The 19935-nt window shown below is 49.8% G+C and overlaps 2 protein-coding genes across 3 annotated transcripts; both read right to left on the reverse strand.

The window, feature by feature from the left end:
- Positions 1-29: 29 nt before the first annotated feature.
- LOC309326351 (uncharacterized protein) lies at positions 30-8212 on the reverse strand. The gene is made up of 6 exons (XM_081834974.1): positions 8122-8212; positions 2643-2769; positions 2407-2492; positions 1195-1440; positions 913-1092; positions 30-775 (listed from the first exon to the last, which is right to left on the reverse strand). Exons 1-6 carry the CDS (start codon positions 8168-8170, stop codon positions 735-737), a joined length of 729 nt encoding a protein of 242 aa, XP_081691100.1. The 5' UTR covers positions 8171-8212; the 3' UTR covers positions 30-734.
- A 4010-nt stretch (positions 8213-12222) lies between these two features.
- Positions 12223-18671, reverse strand: LOC309326736 (uncharacterized protein). Of its 2 annotated transcripts, XM_081835692.1 has the most exons (5): positions 18591-18671; positions 16405-16874; positions 15871-15953; positions 15449-15575; positions 12223-14169 (listed from the first exon to the last, which is right to left on the reverse strand). In XM_081835692.1, the coding sequence occupies exons 2-5, from the start codon at positions 16481-16483 to the stop codon at positions 12419-12421; spliced, it is 2040 nt and encodes a 679-aa protein (XP_081691818.1). In that variant the 5' UTR covers positions 16484-16874; positions 18591-18671; the 3' UTR covers positions 12223-12418. The 2 variants fall into 2 exon arrangements, with proteins under 2 accessions (XP_081691818.1, XP_081691819.1); XM_081835693.1 differs by lacking the exons at positions 16405-16874; positions 18591-18671 and adding an exon at positions 16176-16245.
- Positions 18672-19935: the final 1264 nt, after the last annotated feature.

Raw genomic sequence — 19935 nt, forward strand, 5'->3', positions numbered from 1 at the left:
AAGCGAAGATCATGAGGGCAGGATCCTCCTTTGTGCAAAATTATTTATTTTTTTAACCATTTCTATTTACATATTCTTATGACATATCATTTGGTCTTCTGGCCCTCGGAAGGTCGAGGCTGAGAGGAGACATGGAAGATGGAGCAAGCTGCTTTTCTCCTGCTCTGCAGGGGAGGACTCGAACTCATGGCTTCAAGTTGCAAGAAAGGAGAGTCCCACTAAACCTCAGGAAGAACTTTCTGACAGCAAGAGCTGTTCAACAGAGGAACGGTCTCCCTCGAGAGATGGTGGACACTCCCTGCTTGGAGGCTTTTAGCCAGAGGTTAGGTGGACACCTGTCATGGATACTGTAGGGAAGATTCTTGAATTGCAGGGGGTTGGACTAGATGACCCCCAGGGTCCCTCCCAACTCTACAGTTTCTATGCTTCTGTACAAAAATAAGGGGGCAGAGGGAAAGACACACGGGGTAAAGTGCAAATGAGGGGGGGACTTTGGGGGTTTGGCTGCCAGACACCCCCCCAAAAAAGCCTTTTAAGAACAAGAGAGAGATTTTCAAGGGACACCTTTTGCACACAACGGGATTCCAGTATCTACATTTCCCACTCTCCCCCCTTGGCTCAAAGTCCTTTCATGCCCCCCCCCCACAACTCTTGGAACAAAGTGATGCAGCAGACTTGCTGGAAACTCTGGCAGAATCCGGCCCCTGCTTATTCCAGCAGCGGCCAGGCTGGCTTCAGGTCTCCTCGCGATGACGCGGCAGGTGTATTTGCTCCTCTGTTGAAAGGGGAAAGATGGATTTGTTAGGACAATTTGAGTTCCAGTCCACAACCTCTGGAGAGCGCCAGGTTGCCAAAAGCTGTTCTGTGGGGGGGGAGCAGAGGAGACTTCCCCCCGCCCCCCTCCTTGCCCACCTGAGTCTCTGAGAGGAACGAGGGTTGCCTGCCTCTGCCGGTGTCTCGTGCGGCACACCACAATGGTGGCAATGGCCACGGCAACCAGGGTGACAGCCAGCAGTGAAAGCACGACTGTTGGTGAGACCCCCCTTTCTGCCGTCTGGGGGGCCTGGCTAGCGGGCCCGGCTGCCCAGGGATCTGCAAGGCAAACAAAGAATTTCGAAGCACAGTCGAGGGACTTTAAAGAGGGTGGGAAGTCCCTTTCCCGGTGCCCCAGTCCTCCCAGCACCCCACACTCACCGTGGCCGAGTGGCGCGGCACTTCTGGTTGACATGGGGGGCTGTGTTCCATCCTTGGGGACCTCTGGAGCTGGATGCATGGCAGGGGTCTCGTCGAGGACCCCCACTGAGGTCTCATCCAGGACCCTCAGTGAGACCGTGGGGGACTGGGCTGAGAGGGGGGCTTGGGAGGTGGGGGGCTTGGGGGCCGAGGTGAGGGCCGGCTTGGGAGGCGCAGGACTTGGACTCAGCATCACAACACCCTTTTCTGTGGGAGAGAGAAATGCACACAGAGACTGCTGGGGGGCAGGAAACAGGCCATTCACAGGCTCATAGGATTGAGGGTCCTCTAGCCCAGACTCCTGCAATGATAATACCGTTGTACCCTGGAATTTGAACGGAATCCCTTCCGGAAGTCCATTTGACTCCCAAAGCATTCCAAAACCAAAGCACGGCTTCTGATTGGCTGCAGGAAGCTCTCCCACAGCCAATCAGAAGTCCCGCCAGACGTTTGGTTTCCAAAAGAATGTTCAAAAACCAGAACAGTCACTTCCGGGTGTGCGGCGTCCGGGACCCAAAACGTTCGGGAACTAAGCTGTTCCAAAACCAAGGTATGACTGTAATGGTTATTTTATTATTTATATGTCGCTCATCTGAGCGGGTTGCCCCAGCCACTCTGGGCGGCTCCCAACAAAATATTATTATTATTATTATTAATAATAATAATAATATAACCTCCCTGTGGCCTGGGATCTCCAAGATGTTTTTGTCTGAAGACCGTAAGGTCCTCTGTGGGACATACCAGGAGAGGCAGTCCCGTAGGTACGAGGGTCCTAGGCCATATAGGGCTTTAAAGCACGAAAGGCTTGAAACATTAAAAACCTCCCATTAGAATAACATGTTTTTAATGCTTCCAGGTGTCTTCTAGTGGAGGGATAGTGGCTGAAGGTTCCCTGATGGGTGGCTGTGCAAGTTCTGTCTGAAAGCCTCCACCTTCCCAAGGAGCCCTTTCCAGAGTCCAGTTGGCTGATGCCCTCAGAAAGTTCAGCCAGAATCTCTGTGAGGGAGGCTGGGCTGAGAGAGGCAGGGACTGGGCACCACCTTGCGAGCTTCGTGGCTGCCAAGTGGGGATTCGAACTCAGGTCTCTTCCAGGTCCCCGCCTGACCACTAGGCCCCTTCACTTCTCGCCAGCCAGAGCACCCCCAAACCCTTCCTCCCATCTTTTTCACTCACCTTTTCCAGGGAATTCTTTCATCAGCGCTTGGACCCAGTCGCTGCTCTTTAAGCCGAGGTAACAGTCTCCTTGGGGGAACGTGAACCTGCCGAGGAAAAGGACGGAATGGAGCGGAGGGATGGAGGTGGAGAGCCAGGTGGCTGGCAGAGACGTAACGGAGCCGCCGAAGGATGGCAGGCAGGGGAAAGTCCCTTGCTCCAGGCTGGCGAGGGTCTTGGGAGGGTGGCCTACTTACTTGACTAAGTCCATGCAGGTTTCCCAGTTTTTCATCCGCTCAGGGTATTTGCTTAATTTCCCCTGCTTTTTGGAGTGTTTCTGGCAGGAGCCACAAGTCCCAGCAGCTGCTCCCTCGTTCCCTAGAGCTGCGGAAAGAGAAGAGCAGAGCTTCAGGAAAGAATGGAGAGCGGAGAGGGCCGTTTTGGCCCACAATGAATGAGGAAGAGGAGGAGGAGAAGCAGGCAAGGGCCCAGCAAAGGGGGCTTGCTTTTGGGGTGGGGTTATGCTTAATCCCTAAAGGGAACAAGGTTTGGTCAGTGTAGAACACCTTTGCAGTGGCTGCCCATTTGCAACCGGGCCGTTCAAGGTGCTGCTGTTAGCATAAAGGTAAAGGGACCCCTGACCGTTAGGTCCAGTCGCAGCCGACTCTGGGGTTGTGGCACTCATCTCGCTTTACTGGCCGAGGGAGCCGGCGTACAGCTTCCGGGTCATGTGGCCAGCAGGACTAAGCCGCTTCTGGCGAACCAGAGCAGCGCACGGAAACACCCTTAAAAGTTTGGGACCAGTTTACCCATGAGAACACTTTGCACCTTCAATTGGTGGAACTGGCACTGCTGCAGATGCTACACAAGGCCTGTTCCACATTTACAAGAACCTGATCTTTTAGTACGGCCTGCCCTTTGGAACTCCCTGCCACTTGATATGAAACAGACGCCTTCCCTGTGTTCTTTTTGGCACCTGCTGAAAGTATTCTTGTTTATGCAAGCCTAACCCAGATGCTCAGAAAGCTGATGTAATTTTGACGATGGTTATGTTAAAACGTATGCAGGATTTAAGTGCAGCAACAGAGGAGAAATTGTAGTTTAATAATTTAGAATTAATGCATATAATGGATAAAATATAAGTAATATAGCAGCTTTATAAGTTAACAAAAGGATCCCATGGGTGACCAGTTAAAGGATATGAGAGATTTGTTCGGATTGTACTGTAAAGGAATTGGTAAAATTTGAAATAATAATAATAATAATAATAAATATTATTAAAAGAAGAAAGTCGAGGTAATTCTGATTTGTTTTAGTATTTTAACTTTTGTATGCTTTAAAGGTGATGACAAATCTAGACAAGCAGAGACATTACCTTGCCGACAAAGGTCCGTATAGTTAAAGCTCTGGTTTTTCCAGTCGTGAAGTATGGAAGTGAGAGCTGGACCATCAAGAAGGCTGATCGCCAAAGAATGGATGCTTTTGAATTCTGGTGCTGGAGGAGACTCTTGAGAGTCCCATGGACTGCAAGAAGATCAAACCTCTCCATTCTGAAGGAAATCAGCCCTGAGTGCTCACTGGAAGGACAGATCCTGAAGCTGAGGCTCCAAGACTTTGGCCACCTCATGAGAAGAGAAGACTCCCTGGAAAAGACCCTGATGTTGGGAAAGATGGAGGGCAGAAGGAGAAGGGGACGGCAGAGGACGAGATGGTTGGACAGTGCTCTCCAAGCTCCCAGCATGAGGGAGGCAGTCGAAGACAGGAGCGCCTGGTGTGCTCTGGTCCAGGGGGTCACGAAGAGGCGGACACGACTAAACAACAACATGTTTTAAAGGAGGGTTGTGATCTTTTTTTGTTAACCACTTTGAGGTTTTCCATAATCATTTCATACATTGTATGAAATAATAATAATAATAATAATGCTGCAGAATCCTGTGTTCAGTATCCGTTGTCCCTGCCAAAGCTTCAGGGCAAATAGATGCAGGGGCTTTTTTCCACCCAGAACTCTCTGGAACTCAGTTTCAGGCCCTCTCGGATGGGCCCCATTATCCATTATAAGAGAACAAGGGAGGTGATAATGGTGAGTTCTGGCACCTCTTTTCCTACAAAAACAGCACTCGATAGATTGCTCCATTTCCACTTTCGAAAGACTGTAATTTGTCATTCCAAAACTGGGGAGAACTTTCCTCCCTGTTTTTGCACAGGAGCACAAGGGAGCCCCCCCACCCCAAGATGGCACTAAAGCAGGAACATTGAGGGAGCGGTACACAATGGCCCACAAAGTGAAATGACTCGTGTGAACCCACTACCAATACACTGAGATGGCATTGATGGTGTGTTGTCTAGTTAACCGGTGGAACTCCCTTCCACAAGAGGCAGCAACGACCGCCAACCCAGATGACTTTGAAAGAGGATTAGACAAATTCATGGCCCCAAAGGGGACCCATCTCACCTAGCATCCTGTCCCCTGAGTATCCAATTGCCCCCCCCCCCAAAAAAAAAACACTTAGGAATCTAGATAGACTGCTTCTGGGCCTGGAGGTTCCTTAAGTACATGAGAAGAGCCTGACAGCTGGATCCAGCTCAGCCTCCTCTTCCTCCAGTGGCCAACCAACCAACCATACATAAATAATTTTAGTTCTATGTCTCCTTTCCACAGTTCTATCCATGCTCAAGGCGGCTTCCAACATGAAAGAAACCGTCACAAATGTAGCCATGAATGAGAAATCAAAAGTTTAAAAAATGCAAAACCAAACTGAGCAACTTCCACATAAATCACAGCAAAGTCTAACACAAAGATACAACACAAAGAGAGTCCTTTGGACTATCAGAAACAGCAACGATCGCTGCCCCCAACAGAAACCTCCAAAGCAAGACCCCGGCCTCAGCTTCTGTAGCTGGAGTCACGTCCATTAAGGACGTGAACGCCCAGAAACTGGCCGGGCTCCTCTTTTGCTGTCCTTGGACTTCTGTTGCAGCAAAAGTAGCAAAGGCTTGAGGGATGTGGAAGTGTTGCTGTTTCCCCAGAGGCAGAAAAATAAAGCAGAAACGCTGGCATGGGTTTTAATTTGTTAACTTTCTGTGTGCCTTAAGGCACTGTATTTCTCTCTCTCGATTCTGTTGTTTCATTCCCCCCCCCCTTTTTTTTCAACAATCAAGCTGTGCACGCATTTTATGAAGCAAAAATAAACAGAAGAACGCCGTTTACGGAAGCCTTGAAATCACTGGGTTGAAGGTATAGGTTTTTAATTCTAATTGTTTTTAGACTCTTTTGACTTTGCTTTTGTTTTCAGTTTTTAAGGGTGAAGCTTGTGGGACGGCATGAAAAGAACCTGCCGGATCAATGGGCACGAGCCAAGATGGATTTAGAATATTAGACAAATTCATGGGGGAACGGGCCTGATCCAGCAAACTCTTATTATGTTCTTATGGGAGGGGGGCCCAGCCTGGAGAAGCCCGAAGAGCATGAAAAGCAGCATTAGAAACTCAGGTGTATAAGCTAATCACCAGATGGCACCATAAACCTAGGTTACAGTCGCCAAAACAAAGTATGCCTAGTGCCATTATTATTATTCATTTCATTTCTATACTGCTTTATATTTCATTGAAAAAAATCTCAAAGTGATTTCCAGCACATTAAAACATTAAATTAAACAAATTAGAATAAAATTTGGCCAAGGCACAGTCTGACCCCCTCCTTTGGTAATCCTCACAGAACTCTAGCCCAATGGTTGCCATTAATTTGATTTTGAATTGATTTTAAAATGAATTGATTTTAGAATGCTATTTTACTTTTATTGTCGTTAGCCACTCTGAGCCAGACTTCCGCTGGGGAGGGTGGGATATAAATAAAATTATTTTATTTTTATTATTATTATTAAAAGAAATTCAAGCTTCCAGGAAAATATTTCAGATCCTTCTCTAAAGGGCATTTTACTTTCCCCATATTTATTTACCTATTCAGTTTTTAGAGCTGCCTCCTAGCCGAAGGACTCTAGGAAGCCAGTGTGGGGCGGCGGTGAGAGTGGCAGCTGAGGACATGGGAGATCAAGGTTCAAACCCGCACTCAGCCCTGGGTGGACTCAAACACAGCCTCTTCACCTCCCTCGCAGGGTCATTGTAGAGATTAACTGGGGGGGGGGGAACGACTGTGTCTTCCTTGGAGGAAAGGGAGGGGTATAAATGCAATGGATCAGCTCTTCTGCTGACCCGCTTAAGAAAGCTGGAGGGGCCAGCCAGGCGGAGATGTTCATTGTCAACCTGGCGCCCAGAGATCCATCTTCATGTGGTGACAGATGGACCCACAACAGCTGCAAGATGTGCCTGGCTGAATCCTAATACGGGTGAGAAGAGTCTGGCTGCTGGATCAGGCCAAAGGTCCACACAGCCCAACATCATCCTGGACTGACCAGACACCCCAAAGCGGAGCCCACAGGCAGGATCCAAGCACGACAGGAACATTCTACAGTACTTGGTCAATTTTGAATTTGCTTTTAGTAACACTTTGCCTATTTTGCATTTGTGGTGGCACTGTTTTGTATTTTGCAATTGCACCAGACATTAACCAAAAAGGACCCCTCTCCCCACTAGTGGGCCCCAGAAACTGGTCTGAGGAAGCCTCTGTCCGTGGGGGCAGAGCAGGGCCTCCACTGCCCACGCGTGTCCAGACGTCCGTGCAGAGGGAGGGAAGCAGGATAGAAACTAAACACATCACAGCCTTTCCTGCTGGGAAGTTGTGATCCAAAACATCTGGCAGGTTGTGTTTTTCTTTTTTTGGTGGGGCAGGAGGCTGCCCTAAACAAACAACAGATTTATTGTAGCCGAAACCCCCATGGGGCTGAGAGCCTGGCAAAGTGGGGGGGGAGTCTTGCCCCAAGGACCCTGTTCAGCCTTCTAGGTGCCACCCAAGGCACCAGGAAGGGGTCCAGGAAGGGGTCCAAGGGGGGGGGCTCCTCCAGCACAGAAGGGGGGCGGGGCGGCTTTTGTAATAGCTGATCTGAACGCCTGTTAAGAACACCAGAAAAGCCTTGTTGGTTCAGTCCAGTGTCCCTTCTAGTCCAGCCCCCTGTCCTCACAGGGGCCAAATGCCTCTTAGAACAGGGGTCAGCAACCTTTTTCAGCAGGGGGCCAGTCCACCTTCCCTCAGACCATGTGGGGGGCCAGACTATATTTTTTTTGGGGGGGGGGGAATGAACGAATTCCTATGCCCCACAAATAACCCAGAGATGCATTTTAAATAAAAGCACACATTCTACTCATGTAAAAACATGCTGATTCCCGGACTGTCCACGGGCCGGATTGAGAAGGCGATTGGGCCACATCCGGCCCCCGGGCCTTAGCTTGCCTACCCCTGCCTTAGAACCAAGGAATCCAGATAGACTGCCACTGGACATGAAGGCGCCATCAGAAGAGCCGGCTGGATCAGGCCAACGGTTCATGCAGTCCAGCACTGTTCTCCCAGGGGCCAAGGAGCGCAAACGCCACTTCTCCCCCCCCCCCCAGCTCCGGAGGCAGAGCAGCCCTCAGTAGCCCCCCCCTCCTCCCTGAGTTTGCCCGCCCCTGCCTCCTGCGGGAGGGAGTTCCGCAGTGAAACTCTGCGCTGCCTGAACCAGGGGTTCCTCTTCCCCGTCCCCCGGAGTCCTGCGCCCTCCCCGCCCCGCTCCCCCGTCCAGCCCCCTCCCGGAGCCCCCCCGAGGCGGCCCCCCGCCCACCCCACCCGGCCCGCGGGCGCCTTACCTGGCCCCGCCAGGAGGAAGGCCAGCAAGACGGGCAGCCGCCACTCCATGCTTCTCCTTCTGCCTCCGAAAACGAAAGGGGTCCGGCGGTGGGGCGGGCGGCGCACGGGGACTTCCCGGTGCCAGAGGCGGAGGCGGAGCGCAGCCCCAGCCCGGAAGCCTCTCCTTCGAGCCCGCGAGGGGGCAGCGGGAAACTCCCCGGGAAGAGGGGGCGGAACGCGGGATCCGGGGGGGCCCACCGGCCCAGCTTCACTAGCCTCGCTCTTTCCCGGGGTGGGGGGTTCATCTCCCACATTTGGGATCCCTTTGAGTGCCCCCCTCCCCGTCTAGGATGAGGTTCTCTCCATCCACACCGGGCGAACATGGAGAAACGTCCGTCTGATGGAAAGTCCGGCTCTGTCATGCGCCCCCCCCCCCCGCTCGCCCTTCCTTTCTTGAAGCGAGAGACTCGAGGAGCTTCAAATCCAGTCCTCTCGCCTCTCGGAAGATGCTTCAGTGCTGCCATCGACTGGCTGACATCCGAGGAGAACATCGGAAGAGTCCTGCAGCCGCTGGATCGTGCCCCACAGGGGTCACCCATAACTCTCCCCTCCTCCACGAATGTCTCACATCCTCTTTAAAGCCATCCTAGTTGATGGCTATCACAGCCTCCTGCACAGTAGCCAACTCCTGGGGGCCACAGTCCCTTTCCCCCACCAAGAAAATATTTGAGGGGGCCAGGCTGGATTGAGCTTCACTTTGTTGGGTCTCATCCAGTCCTTTACTGAGGCAAGACTCTGGTCCAGCACTTCCAGTGCCTCACCTGCAGATGTGAAGGAGAAACAGAGCTGACAGTGTACTCCAAACCTCCAGATGTCTCCACCCTTGGTTTCACGTAGATGTTAAACAACATGGGGGACAGGATGGAGCCCTGTGGAACCCCACATTGAAGGCTCCATGGGGCTGAAAAGCATTTGCCAAGCACCCCCCCCCCGGAATGACCACCCAAGTAGGACCAGATCCACTGCAAAGCAGTGCCACCCACCCCTAGTTCAGACAATGGTTGATGGTATTGAAAGCCACTGAGAGGTGGAGGAGAATTAACAGGGACGTGTTTCCCTCTCTCCCTCTCTCTCTCTCTTTCGAGAGAAGTCATCATTCAGGACCACCAAAGGAGCTTCTGTGCCAAAACTGCACCAAGCCCTGACTGAAATGGATCTGGAAAATCAGTTTCCTCCAAGAGGTCTGAATCTGATCCGGGACCATTCGCCCCAGAACCTTGCCCAGGAAAGGAAGATTAGCAACTGGCCGGTAGTTAGATTTTCCAAGTCCAGGGAAGTTGAATGAAGAGTGGTTTTACCACCGCCTCCTTCAAAGAGTCAGGGGCAACCTGCAACGCAGGAATCACAGATAAAGCACTTCTGACAGGCGGCCCCCCACCCACCCTCTGCTTACAAACCTCCAAGGAAGGAGAGACCACCATCTCCCAATGGAGTTTGTTCCACTCTCCTGACAGCTCCTGTTGTCAGAAAGTTCTTCCTGATGTTTATTCGGAAGGGCCTTTCCTGAAACCTGAAGCCTTTACAGTGGTACCTCTGGATGCGAGGGTGAGCCGTTCCCAAGCCCCATTCGCACCCTGAAGCAAACGCAACCCGCATCTGCACGTGTCGTGATTCACGGATTCCGCACGTGCACATGAGGTCATTTTGAGTGTCTGTGCATGCATGAGCGGCGAAACCCGGAAGTAACACGCTCCGTCACTTCTGGGTCGCCATGGAGCGCAACCCGAAAATGCTTAACTTGAAGCTACTTCAGCGCGAGGTATGACTGTATCTTGAGTTTTCCCTTCCAGAGCAGGACAAAGCAAGCTTGTCACAGAACTAGAGAGAGGGAAGGGACCAACGGAGTCATCTAGTCCAGCCCCCTGCAAGGCAGGAATCTTTCACACATGCGATGACTGATGAGATACGTATTAGAGGGGTGGGGGGGCATGCAGCCTTTAGCAAGAGAGGGTGGTGCTGAGGCAGGGGGCACCCAGAAAGGAAGCAGGAGACAAGGGGGTTTGGGGGTGGGGAGCTGCTTCTTCCAGAGACACCCCCCCCCCCGTTGGCTGCCATCTTTGTTCTGGGCTGCGGGTGGGGGTGCATTGAGAGTGCAGGTGGGGGCCTTGAGATGGATGAAATGCCCCACCAGGGGAATGCTAAGCCTGGCTGGGAAAGGCTGTCCGGGAAGGATGGGAAAGGAGGAGGAAACAGCTGGGTTGTGGTCAGGGTAGATAAGAATCAATGGTTGTTTTTTAAATTTAAAGTCGATTTTAAAAATAAAATGCTTCTGGATCTTTCTAAATATAGTTTTCTATTTAAGTTACATTATAGTCCAAAGGCTGTTCATCAGGAAGTAAGGATTTAAGTTTTTCATATGTGCTAACACTCAGTCTAAGATTTTTTTTAAAAAAAATGTTTAACCACATCAGTTACCAAACATGGATACATATGCTATAATGTTAATGTTTTAGTTAAATAAAATGTTTCGAATGCTCTTTTGTCTTCTTTTTTGTAACTTTACTACAACTGTAGCAGTAGACATGGTAAGGTTGTTTCTCCACTACGGATCTAACCCCCCCTCCTTCACAACTCCTGTCCACCCCTCTCCACAACTGTTTCTACTCAAGAAGCTGGAGACCCCCTGGACCAGGGGACCTGGAAAGACCTGCTCCCTGCCTTGCAGGACTTTTCCCTCCAGCTCTGGGAGGGCAGGGCCCAGACTGACTCCTGGGGGGGTTGTAGCTGCTGTTGCTGGTTTTTTAAAGTTGTTGTTGTTGTGATTTATGTGGAAATTTTTTTGTTTGCTTGAGTATTTTTAAATGTTTCATTTATCGGTTATGACTACCGTCCAACATTTAGTTTATGAAATTTATATACTGCTTTCATCCAAAAACCTCAGGACGGTTCCCACCATTAAAATGCAAAATAAAAACACAACCTAGATAATAAAAACAAGAAAAAATGAAATGAAGCAATCATCTGCCTCACACACATTTAAAGGGTTAGAGAAAGTTTAGTAAGCCAAAGGCCTGATTGTTATGTTGTACTTCCTCAAACACCCTTCCAAATTCACAGCCAATCACCGCTCACCCCCAGAATTTGAAACTTCCCCCTCCCCAGCTAACATTGCCTTAAATCTATTATAATACTGTACTTACTATTATTACATTAATTACTTTGCTAGAGGAGTACACAACTTTAGACACAAACACCAGAATATGGCACCCAAATTTTAAGCAAACATGCACAAACAATTTCTAAGAGTCTCATGGGAGAGCCAGTGTAGGACATTGCCAGAGTATTCGACTACACCCTGGGTGACCTGGGTTAAATCCCGACTTGGCCATGAAGCTCACTGGGAGACCTTGGGGAGCCAAACCTAACTCACAGTTGTTATGAATGGCATGTTTTGAATGAGCCGCAAGATGGCTGAAGACCACCACACATTTTAGGCTGAAGAAAATGGATGCTATTATGAATGAAGTGTGTTATTAATGAACTGTGCTGATCAAAAGAAGCGAATGGAATGTTCATGTTCTGGCAAAAAGTCCTGTATCTACAATGAAGCATAAAGACTAAGCCATGCAATGCAAGCCCCAAACAATGAGTGTTGTAGCGTGCCAGAAGACCGGGTACAGACAGTAAGGGTTGTGATATGCCTAGAAGATGCTAAAGATGGAGGACTTCCAAGAACATGCTAAGAACTGCCAGGAACATGTCACTCAGGAACATGAGACTTAGATGCACAATGAGAAGAGCATATAAGATTAGTCTCTTTCGGATTGAGGTGTGAGTCAGACGCAGTTGAGATCCGGCTGCCTGCCAGCCACCCTCTAGGTCTGGCCAACCTAGAGAAGGTGTGATTGCGTGTGTGTCTGAGTGCATGTGTTATGTGTTAAGTTTGTTAATCAATAAAGCAATGTTATATAGAAATTCCAATACGCATTGGTTGTCTCATTGCTTATTTGTGTTCTCTCTCTGGGGTGCACTATGTCTCATTCAAGCTAAACATCTAAACAGACAAGGAACCTGATTATTCTGTACAGGGTTATTCTCATGATTGTAAAGGAGGTGAAGAACCATGTAACCCCACAAGAACATAACAAGAAAGAAGATTCTGACTAATCATCAAGATGCATTGCATTGGTCAGACTAGATGACCCTAAGAATCCCTCCCAAAGCTACTATTCTATAACTCCAGGATTTTCCCCACTGTGAGTTTTTAGTGAGAATTGAGATTTCCTTCCAGCTGAAGCTCTTTCCGCATTCCAAGCCCTATTCGGGTTTATCCGTCATATGAATTCTTTGGTGGGAAGTAAGGTGGTCTCTCCGACCGAAGCTCTTCCCACATTCCAAGCACTCATATGGCTTCTCCCCTGTATGAATCCTTTGGTGGGAAGTGAAATGCGCGCTCCATCTGAAGCTCTTTCCACACTCTTGGCATTCAAATGGTTTCTCCCCAGTGTGAATTCTCTGATGTCGATGGAACCCATATCGTGTAGTAAAGCACTTTGTGCAGTCCAAGCAGTGATATAGTTGCTCCCCTGTATGAATTTTTTGGTGGGAAGTAAGACTGTCCGTCCTGGAGAAGTTCTTCCCACATTCCACACACTGGTATGGTTTCTCCCCTGTATGAATTCTTTGGTGGGAAGTGAGATGGGACCTGTCACTAAAGCTCTTTCCACACTCTTGGCATTCAAATGGTTTCTCTCCCTTATGAATTCTCTGATGTCGATGGAAGGCTTTTCGTGTAGTAAAGCACTTCTCACATTCCAGGCACTGAAATGGTTTCTCCCCTGTATGAATTCTGAGGTGAGAAGTGAGACTCTCCTTCCTGAAGAAAGTCTTCCCACATTCCACACACTGGTATGGTTTCTCTCCACTGTGAGTACTCTGATGTTGACGGAAGTATTTGCTTGTGGGAAAAGACTCCCCACAGTCCAAGCACTTATATGGTTTCTCCCCTGTATGAATTCTTTGATGGGAAGTGAGACATGAGCTCCGCCTGAAGCTCTTCCCACACTCCAAGCACTGATATGGTTTCTCTCCAGTGTGAATTCTCTTGTGTTGATTTAAGTCTCTTCTTGTAGTAAAGAACTTATCGCATTCCACACACTGAAATGGTTTCTCCCCTGTATGAATTATTCGATGGGAAGTGAGATAGGTCCACTTCCTAAAGCTCTTCCCACACTCCAAGCACTGATATGGTTTCTCCCCAGTGTGAATTCTCTTATGTTGATGTAAGTTTCTTCTTGTACTAAAGAACTTTTCACATTCCGGGCACTGAAATGGTTTCTCCCCTGTATGTATTCTTTGATGGGAACGGAGATTGGCCCTCTGACTGAAGCTCTTCCCACATTCCAAGCACAGAAATGGTTTCTCCCCACTGTGAATACTCTTGTGTTGATGCAAGTCTCTTCTTGTACTAAAGAACTTCTCACATTCAAGACACTGAAATGGTTTCTCCCCTGTATGAATTCTTTGATGGGAACGGAGATTGGACCTCTGACTGAAGCTCTTCCCACATTCCATGCACTCATATGGTTTCTCCCCTGTATGAATTATTTGATGGGAAGTAAGCCTATGCTTCCAACTGAAGCTCTTCCCACACTCTAAGCACTGATATGGTTTCTCCCCAGTGTGAATTCTCTTATGTCGCCATAATTTTTTTCTTGCAGCAAAGCACTTTGTGCATTCTAAGCACTGATATGGTTTCTCCCCAGTATGAATATTTAGATGGGAAGTAAGACTATTCTTCCGACTGAAGCTCTTCCCACATTCCAAGCACTGATATGGCTTCTCCCCCGTATGTATTCTTTGATGGGCTTTGAGATTTGAACTGTGATTGAAGCTCTTCCCACATTCCAAGCACTGAAAGGGTTTCTTCCCAATAGGATTTCTTTGATGGGAAGTGGCATGGTGGCTCTGACTGAAGTTCTCTCCACACTCCAAATCTTGATATGGCTTCGCCACTGTGTGGATTTTGTCGTGTTGTCCCTTGTTCTTAATTTCTAATTCATCACTAACTGCAATGAAGAGAGGAACAGGTCAGAGCCTAAGAAAGAAATGGAGTTCCCAGTTTTTGAAAAATGCTAATGAACACTTGTGATCAAGGAAGATCTGAAGGGAGTTAGATGGGAAGTCTTACAGCAGAGTTCACTGCCTTTGCTGACTGACATTCACTGACATATTTATGGGAAATTCAGATTCCAAAAGCCTGTTCTTGTTTGGGATGAAATTTCTTTGGCTCAATCATCAAACCAACTCCACCTGCAAGGTCAGAAGTCTATTTGAATATGAACTGGATTCTCTACCTACCAATTACCTAGCGTCCAGGGGAGAATTAAACTGCTGGGTAATGACAGAATTCTAAACGGGTCTTGAAAATGTATCAAAAAGCTCAAAACTAATTACTGGTCATTTCAAAAGATTAAAACAAATATATTATTCTGAAAGTTTGCCTTTATTAACTTCTAAGCTACACTGTTCGTAAATCTCCTTTCTCTGTTTTACCTGTGTGGAACGAACCGAAAACAGATGGTAAACTTTTATAAGTGCAGAGAAGCAGAGAAGATCAAAGAAGGAGAACTAATAAATCATAATTAGTAAATCATAGCAAAGATAACAATGAAGCCTTTTGATTTTTGATATGCCATAACCAGCAGCTAATGGACAAAATGTGCAGAATGGCTGGAGACGTTTGAGAGAGACTGCAGGTGAGAGAATGGACACAATCCATTGGGGAAAAACCTGAGACAGCAGTAGATGAAGAAAAGTCCACAGATTTAGAAATGTAAAAAGGAAGGAAGGAAGGAAGGAAGGAAGGAAGGAAGGAAGGAAGGAAGGAAGGAAGGAAGGAAGGAATGGAGGGAGGGAGGAAGGAAGGAAGGAAGGAAGCTGTTCCGAAGCCGGAAGAGATTTATGGACGGTTGGAGGTGGCAAAGACTGATCTGGAAATTAATACATAGGCAGAAAAAACCTCCCATCTATTGGAAATCAATTTGGAGAAATACTTTTTGCTCCACCAAAAAATCCACACAAACAAAAACCTGGCAGAAGCGACTTCCCTGAACACTCAGAAAGCCCATCCACACCCTGATCCCTGGGCAAAAAGGCAGAAGCAGAGGAACAATATTCACAGACAAAACAGTCCCCAGCCCTCCATGCCAGGTGAGCTGTGGGGGGGTGAGAATCCCAGGTGCTCTGGGTGGCAACGTTGGGATCCATCCAAATATGGGAGGTTTGTCCCAGAGAAATATCTATTGAATTCCCAAAACGATATGATGACCCAAGAGGGAACTTTACCCAGAGAGATCATGGTCCTCCAAGTCTCCTCCATGACTTCCTTATGCAGAGCTCTCTGGGCAGGATCCAGCAACGCCCACTCCTCAGCCGTGAAACGAACAGCGACATCTTCAAAAGAAACTGAGCTCTGAAAGAAAAATATCCTCCTCTTAGGCAGCATAAAGATTATTTCCTGCACGTTGCTCTTTTGCTTCCTGCCTGGGTTGTCTTAATTGGATTAGTCTCTGCACATTTGGATTATTGGTTCTTATTTTAATGCTTTAATGGAGTTCTTTCATAGTGTATTTTAATGATGAGTATGAATCTTAGTGAAAATGGGTGGAACTCCACATTGTTTTATTCGGATAAATATGTCTATGCAAGTCTCAGAATCCCCTGTCTCCCCCCCCATCTTTCCTCCCCCCAAGGCTCCTTCCCCCCACCTGATCTGGTTCCTCAGCCGCTGCTTCCCCTCCACCAGGATGAAGAGATGGAGGAGGAGGTCTTGCCGGCATCCTTCTTTCACCTGCAAGAGACAAAGGGAAGTGGGGAGACAGGAGTGCAGGATGCTTCTCTCAGAGGTGCATTCGGGAGTTTGTCCCCATTTCATATTTTAGTTATGCTAAAGTACATCTCTCCTTTAGGTTCTTGGCCCCAAGTGTCTTCCCAAAATATTGAATGAACCCGCAGATTAGTTTGAGAATTGCCAGAATGTTACCACACAGAGGAAAAACTCCTTCCTCCTCACCCAACGACCTCTCTCTGGTATCCAACAAAGTCCTCTCGGCCCCAAAGGAATCAGGACCCATTTCTGCAGACAGATCTGCAGAATTTTCCTGAAAGAGAAACAAGGATTCAAAACAGAGAATGGGGAGAAGGGTTAGAAAAGGGGAAAGGATGAGCAATTTGGAGAGGTTTTTAAGATCTTCTCCCTCCTTGGAGCCCCTTGGGAGCATCCAGAGGAAAGCCTCTCTCACCTGCTTCCTCTCCTCTGCCTGACTCAGGAGGAAACCTTCGGCCAGGGCCACTGCCTGGGAACTGGTCTCTGCTCCGCATTCCCTCACCCAGCTCTCCATCTCCGCTGGAAGGACAGCCAGGAACTGCTCCAAGATCACCAGGTCCAGCATCTCAGCTTTCGTGTGCCTTTCTGGCTTCAGCCATTGACGGTCAAAGCGGTAGAGTTGGCTGCAAACCTTTCGTGGTCCTTCAGCCTCCTGGTGACAGGACTGCCCGAACTGCTGGCATTGCACCTCTGAGCAAAGGGTGTCCTCCTCTCCCAGGATCTTCTGCATGGAGCTTTCCCAGAATCTCCCACTACTCCCAGTTTCCATAGCATGGCCTCTTCCTGCTCCAGAGCCAGCTGAGTCTTGTTCATCCATCTTTAGGAAGGAATCCAGTTTTTCTTTGGCCAAGTTCTGAATGTCTGAATTAGAGGTGCTGGCAAATACTGCAATGGAAATAAATTGACCCGCTGTCAGGAGAATAGAAAGGTTCTTTGAGCAAGTGTGGATGAGTCTTGCTAGGAACCAGGGCTGGACTGCACCCCAGGCCGGACTCTGAGCTTTCTCTAAGAAGGAAAGGAAGAAGGAAGGAGAAGAAGAAGAAATCCTCTTGCCCTCCTAGGGGGAAACTGACCAGGCCAAAAGTGGAGGCAATGGAAGCAGTTTCTGTGAGATGAATCAGCCTGGTGGCTCCCACTTTTCAGTGTTTTCAGCCCAGGAATGAAATCAGCACTCTGCATCTCCAACGTCCTCCCGACAGACTCTTGGGGTGGGATCCCTTTTTCTCTGTTCTGAGGGTCAGATCCTGATCTGACCAAGCCCTTGAGGGCCAAATGGGTGAGGCCAAAGTTCATGTGGGACAGACCAAAGGACAGCACTAAGAAGCAAGTGCAATACAGTGGTGCCTCGCAAGACGAAATTAATTCGTTCCGCGAGTCTCTTCGTCTAGCGGTTTTTTCGTCTTGCGAAGCACCCCTATTAGCGACTTAGCAAATTAGTGCTATTAGCAGCTTAGCGGCTAAGCGGCTAAATGGCTTAGAAAGGGGAGGGGGAGGAAAAAAACTTGCAAGAACTCGCAAGATGTTTTCGTCTTGCGAAGCAAGCCCATAGGGAAATTCGTCTTGCGTAGCACCTCAAAAGACGGAAAACTCTTTCGTCTAGCAAGTTTTTCGTCTTGCGAGGCATTCGTCTTGCGGGGCACCACTGTATTGAGTTTTATTATTGTGTTTTAAAGTCATCGGCTGCTCTGGGATCTTACGACGAAGAGTGGGTAATGAAAATAATAATAATAAAAAAACTGTGACGTAGCTTGACCTCCACACAGCCAGCTCTGTCTGGGGCTTCTCCTAGATCCAACCTACTCACTGGGGGGCTCAGGTGGCCTCAGTGACTAGCAGGATCCCTTTCCAGCTCAGACAGAGAGGGCCAGGCCAGGGTCCTCCACGCTTGGGACCCCATGAGGCCATGGCGGTGCCCTCTAGGCGGAGCTGCCCAAATGCTCTCTTGATTCGTTGTCTTTCTCCCCCCCCCCCCTTTTCTCCAAGGAGCTCCAGGGGGCATCCATGGGGGGGGCCCTCCTCACTGAAGCCCCACAACCTAGAGAACACATCTAATTCCCCTCTCAAACTCTCCAATTTTCCTGGCCCAATTCAAGGGGCTCACATTTGGTACCCCAAATATCGGAACACCAGCAGGACTGGGGCACAAGAGCCCCTCTCTCCCCCTGCGCTTCCTTCCAGCAACTGGGATTCAGAAGCATCTCTGGGGATACAAGAAGCCAAGCAGAGCCTCTCCTCCTCCTCCTCCCTGCCCTGGTCCCAGCCTCGCCTCCTGGGGCAGGGAGTTCCGCAGGCTTGATTCTGCATCGCACCAAGAAGCGCTTTCTCTTCTCTCCCCCTCCCCTCTCCCAACAGTCAGCCTTTCCTTTCTATTTCTTCGGGATGCTTTGTGTCCTAATAGTATTTCCGTCCCCCTACACCCTCAGCTAATAAATGGGACTGATTTCTCAGTCGGGGGGGGGGTTATTTTCAGGCCCTTTTCTTCCCTCCCCAAACGGCTTTGCAGAGAAGGGGGGCAGGAGCCTCTGTCCCTTGACTTGGGGGTCCCCCTGCTCCCCCCTGCATCCCGGGGACCCCCCTCTTCTCCCCAATGCAGAGACTCACCGGCTTCCCGGAGGCGCCATGGAGGCAGCACGTGCAGAAGAGAGAGACAAAGGCCCCTCCTCCCTTTTAGGCAGGCAGGAGGGAGGGGGAGGGGCTTGGGAGAGGGAGCTTCTCCCCCCCCGACCCCCCCTCTCCCCTCTAGGAATCCAGCTCTATCCCTTTTAACCCTTGGCAAGCCAGCGCCCCCCTCTCTCCCTCTGGTGTCCTGTGCCGGGGAGTTCCACAGGTGAACTCTGCCTTGCGTTTAATTTTATCTGTCCTGAATCTTCCAACATTCCGATTCCTTGGCTTGGCTTTTGAAAATGAGGGGCGTGGGGGGGGGGACTCAATAATTAGCTAATTGGGAAGCACTGCGCTAAAGAGCCCCAAAGGCTGCAACCTTTCTTCATAGCAAAGTCTGCCTGGATCATTTTGGCAGCCCTTTTCTGACCCTTTTCCAACTCCTCAAACATCCTTCATGCGGAGAGGCGACTGTACCCCCCATGAGGTTACGCCATAGATTGGTGACCAGGGGGGGCTGCAGGGCTCTGTCCGGGGCCTGGTGTGGCTCCATCTGTCGATCTTGGATGGAGGAGTTGAGGGGATGCTCATCCAGTTTACAGATGACACCAAACTGGGAGGGAAGGCACAAAGGACAGAATCGGGATTCAAGATTACCATTTACAGATTGGAGAACTGGGGGCAAGCAAGCAAAATGAATTTCCATAGGGACAAAGGTCAGATTCTGCACTTAGGCAGGAAGAACCAGATGCACAACTATAGGATGGGGGACATAGCAGTGCATGTGAAAAAGATCGAGGGGTCTTGGTGGGCCCCGAGCTCAACCTGAGTTCACCGTGTGATGCAGCTGGGGGGGGGGGGAGGGGGAGGCGGCGGTTCTGGTGCGTCCAGTTCCGCGCTGCGGGGACTCAGGCGCAGCCTCCTCCTCGGGCTCAGCCGCCCTCTCCCGGGAGCTCCCTGTCTTGATTTCGCCCTCGCGCCCCCGTCCTTTCCCCTTCTTCCCCACTGACCGGGACCCCATCTTCCCTCCCGGCCTCCATTCGCCTCCTGCCCGGGCGAAGGCGCGCCGGCGGAGGGCGAGGCGAGGCGGGATGGCGAGCAAGGTGCCTGCGCAGCGCGGGCTCCCGCCGCAGCCAGGCGCGCGCCCAGAGAAGCAGGCAGGGCCGTAGCCAGGGGGCGGGTTGGGGGGCGCAAAATCGGCTAGAAATATATCCACAAATATCTCTATAAACAAAAGTATCCATTATTGCCGGAGCAGCTGGTCCAGCTTCGAGGTGGGCGCGGCAGCGGCAGCAGCAGCAGCAGCAAGAGAGATGGCTGGACGGAAAGGGAAGAGCGCGCGCCC

This window comes from Podarcis erhardii (assembly GCF_964252035.2).
Source record: "Podarcis erhardii genome assembly, chromosome: 13".
In the NCBI taxonomy this organism is placed as follows: Eukaryota; Metazoa; Chordata; class Lepidosauria; order Squamata; family Lacertidae; genus Podarcis; species Podarcis erhardii.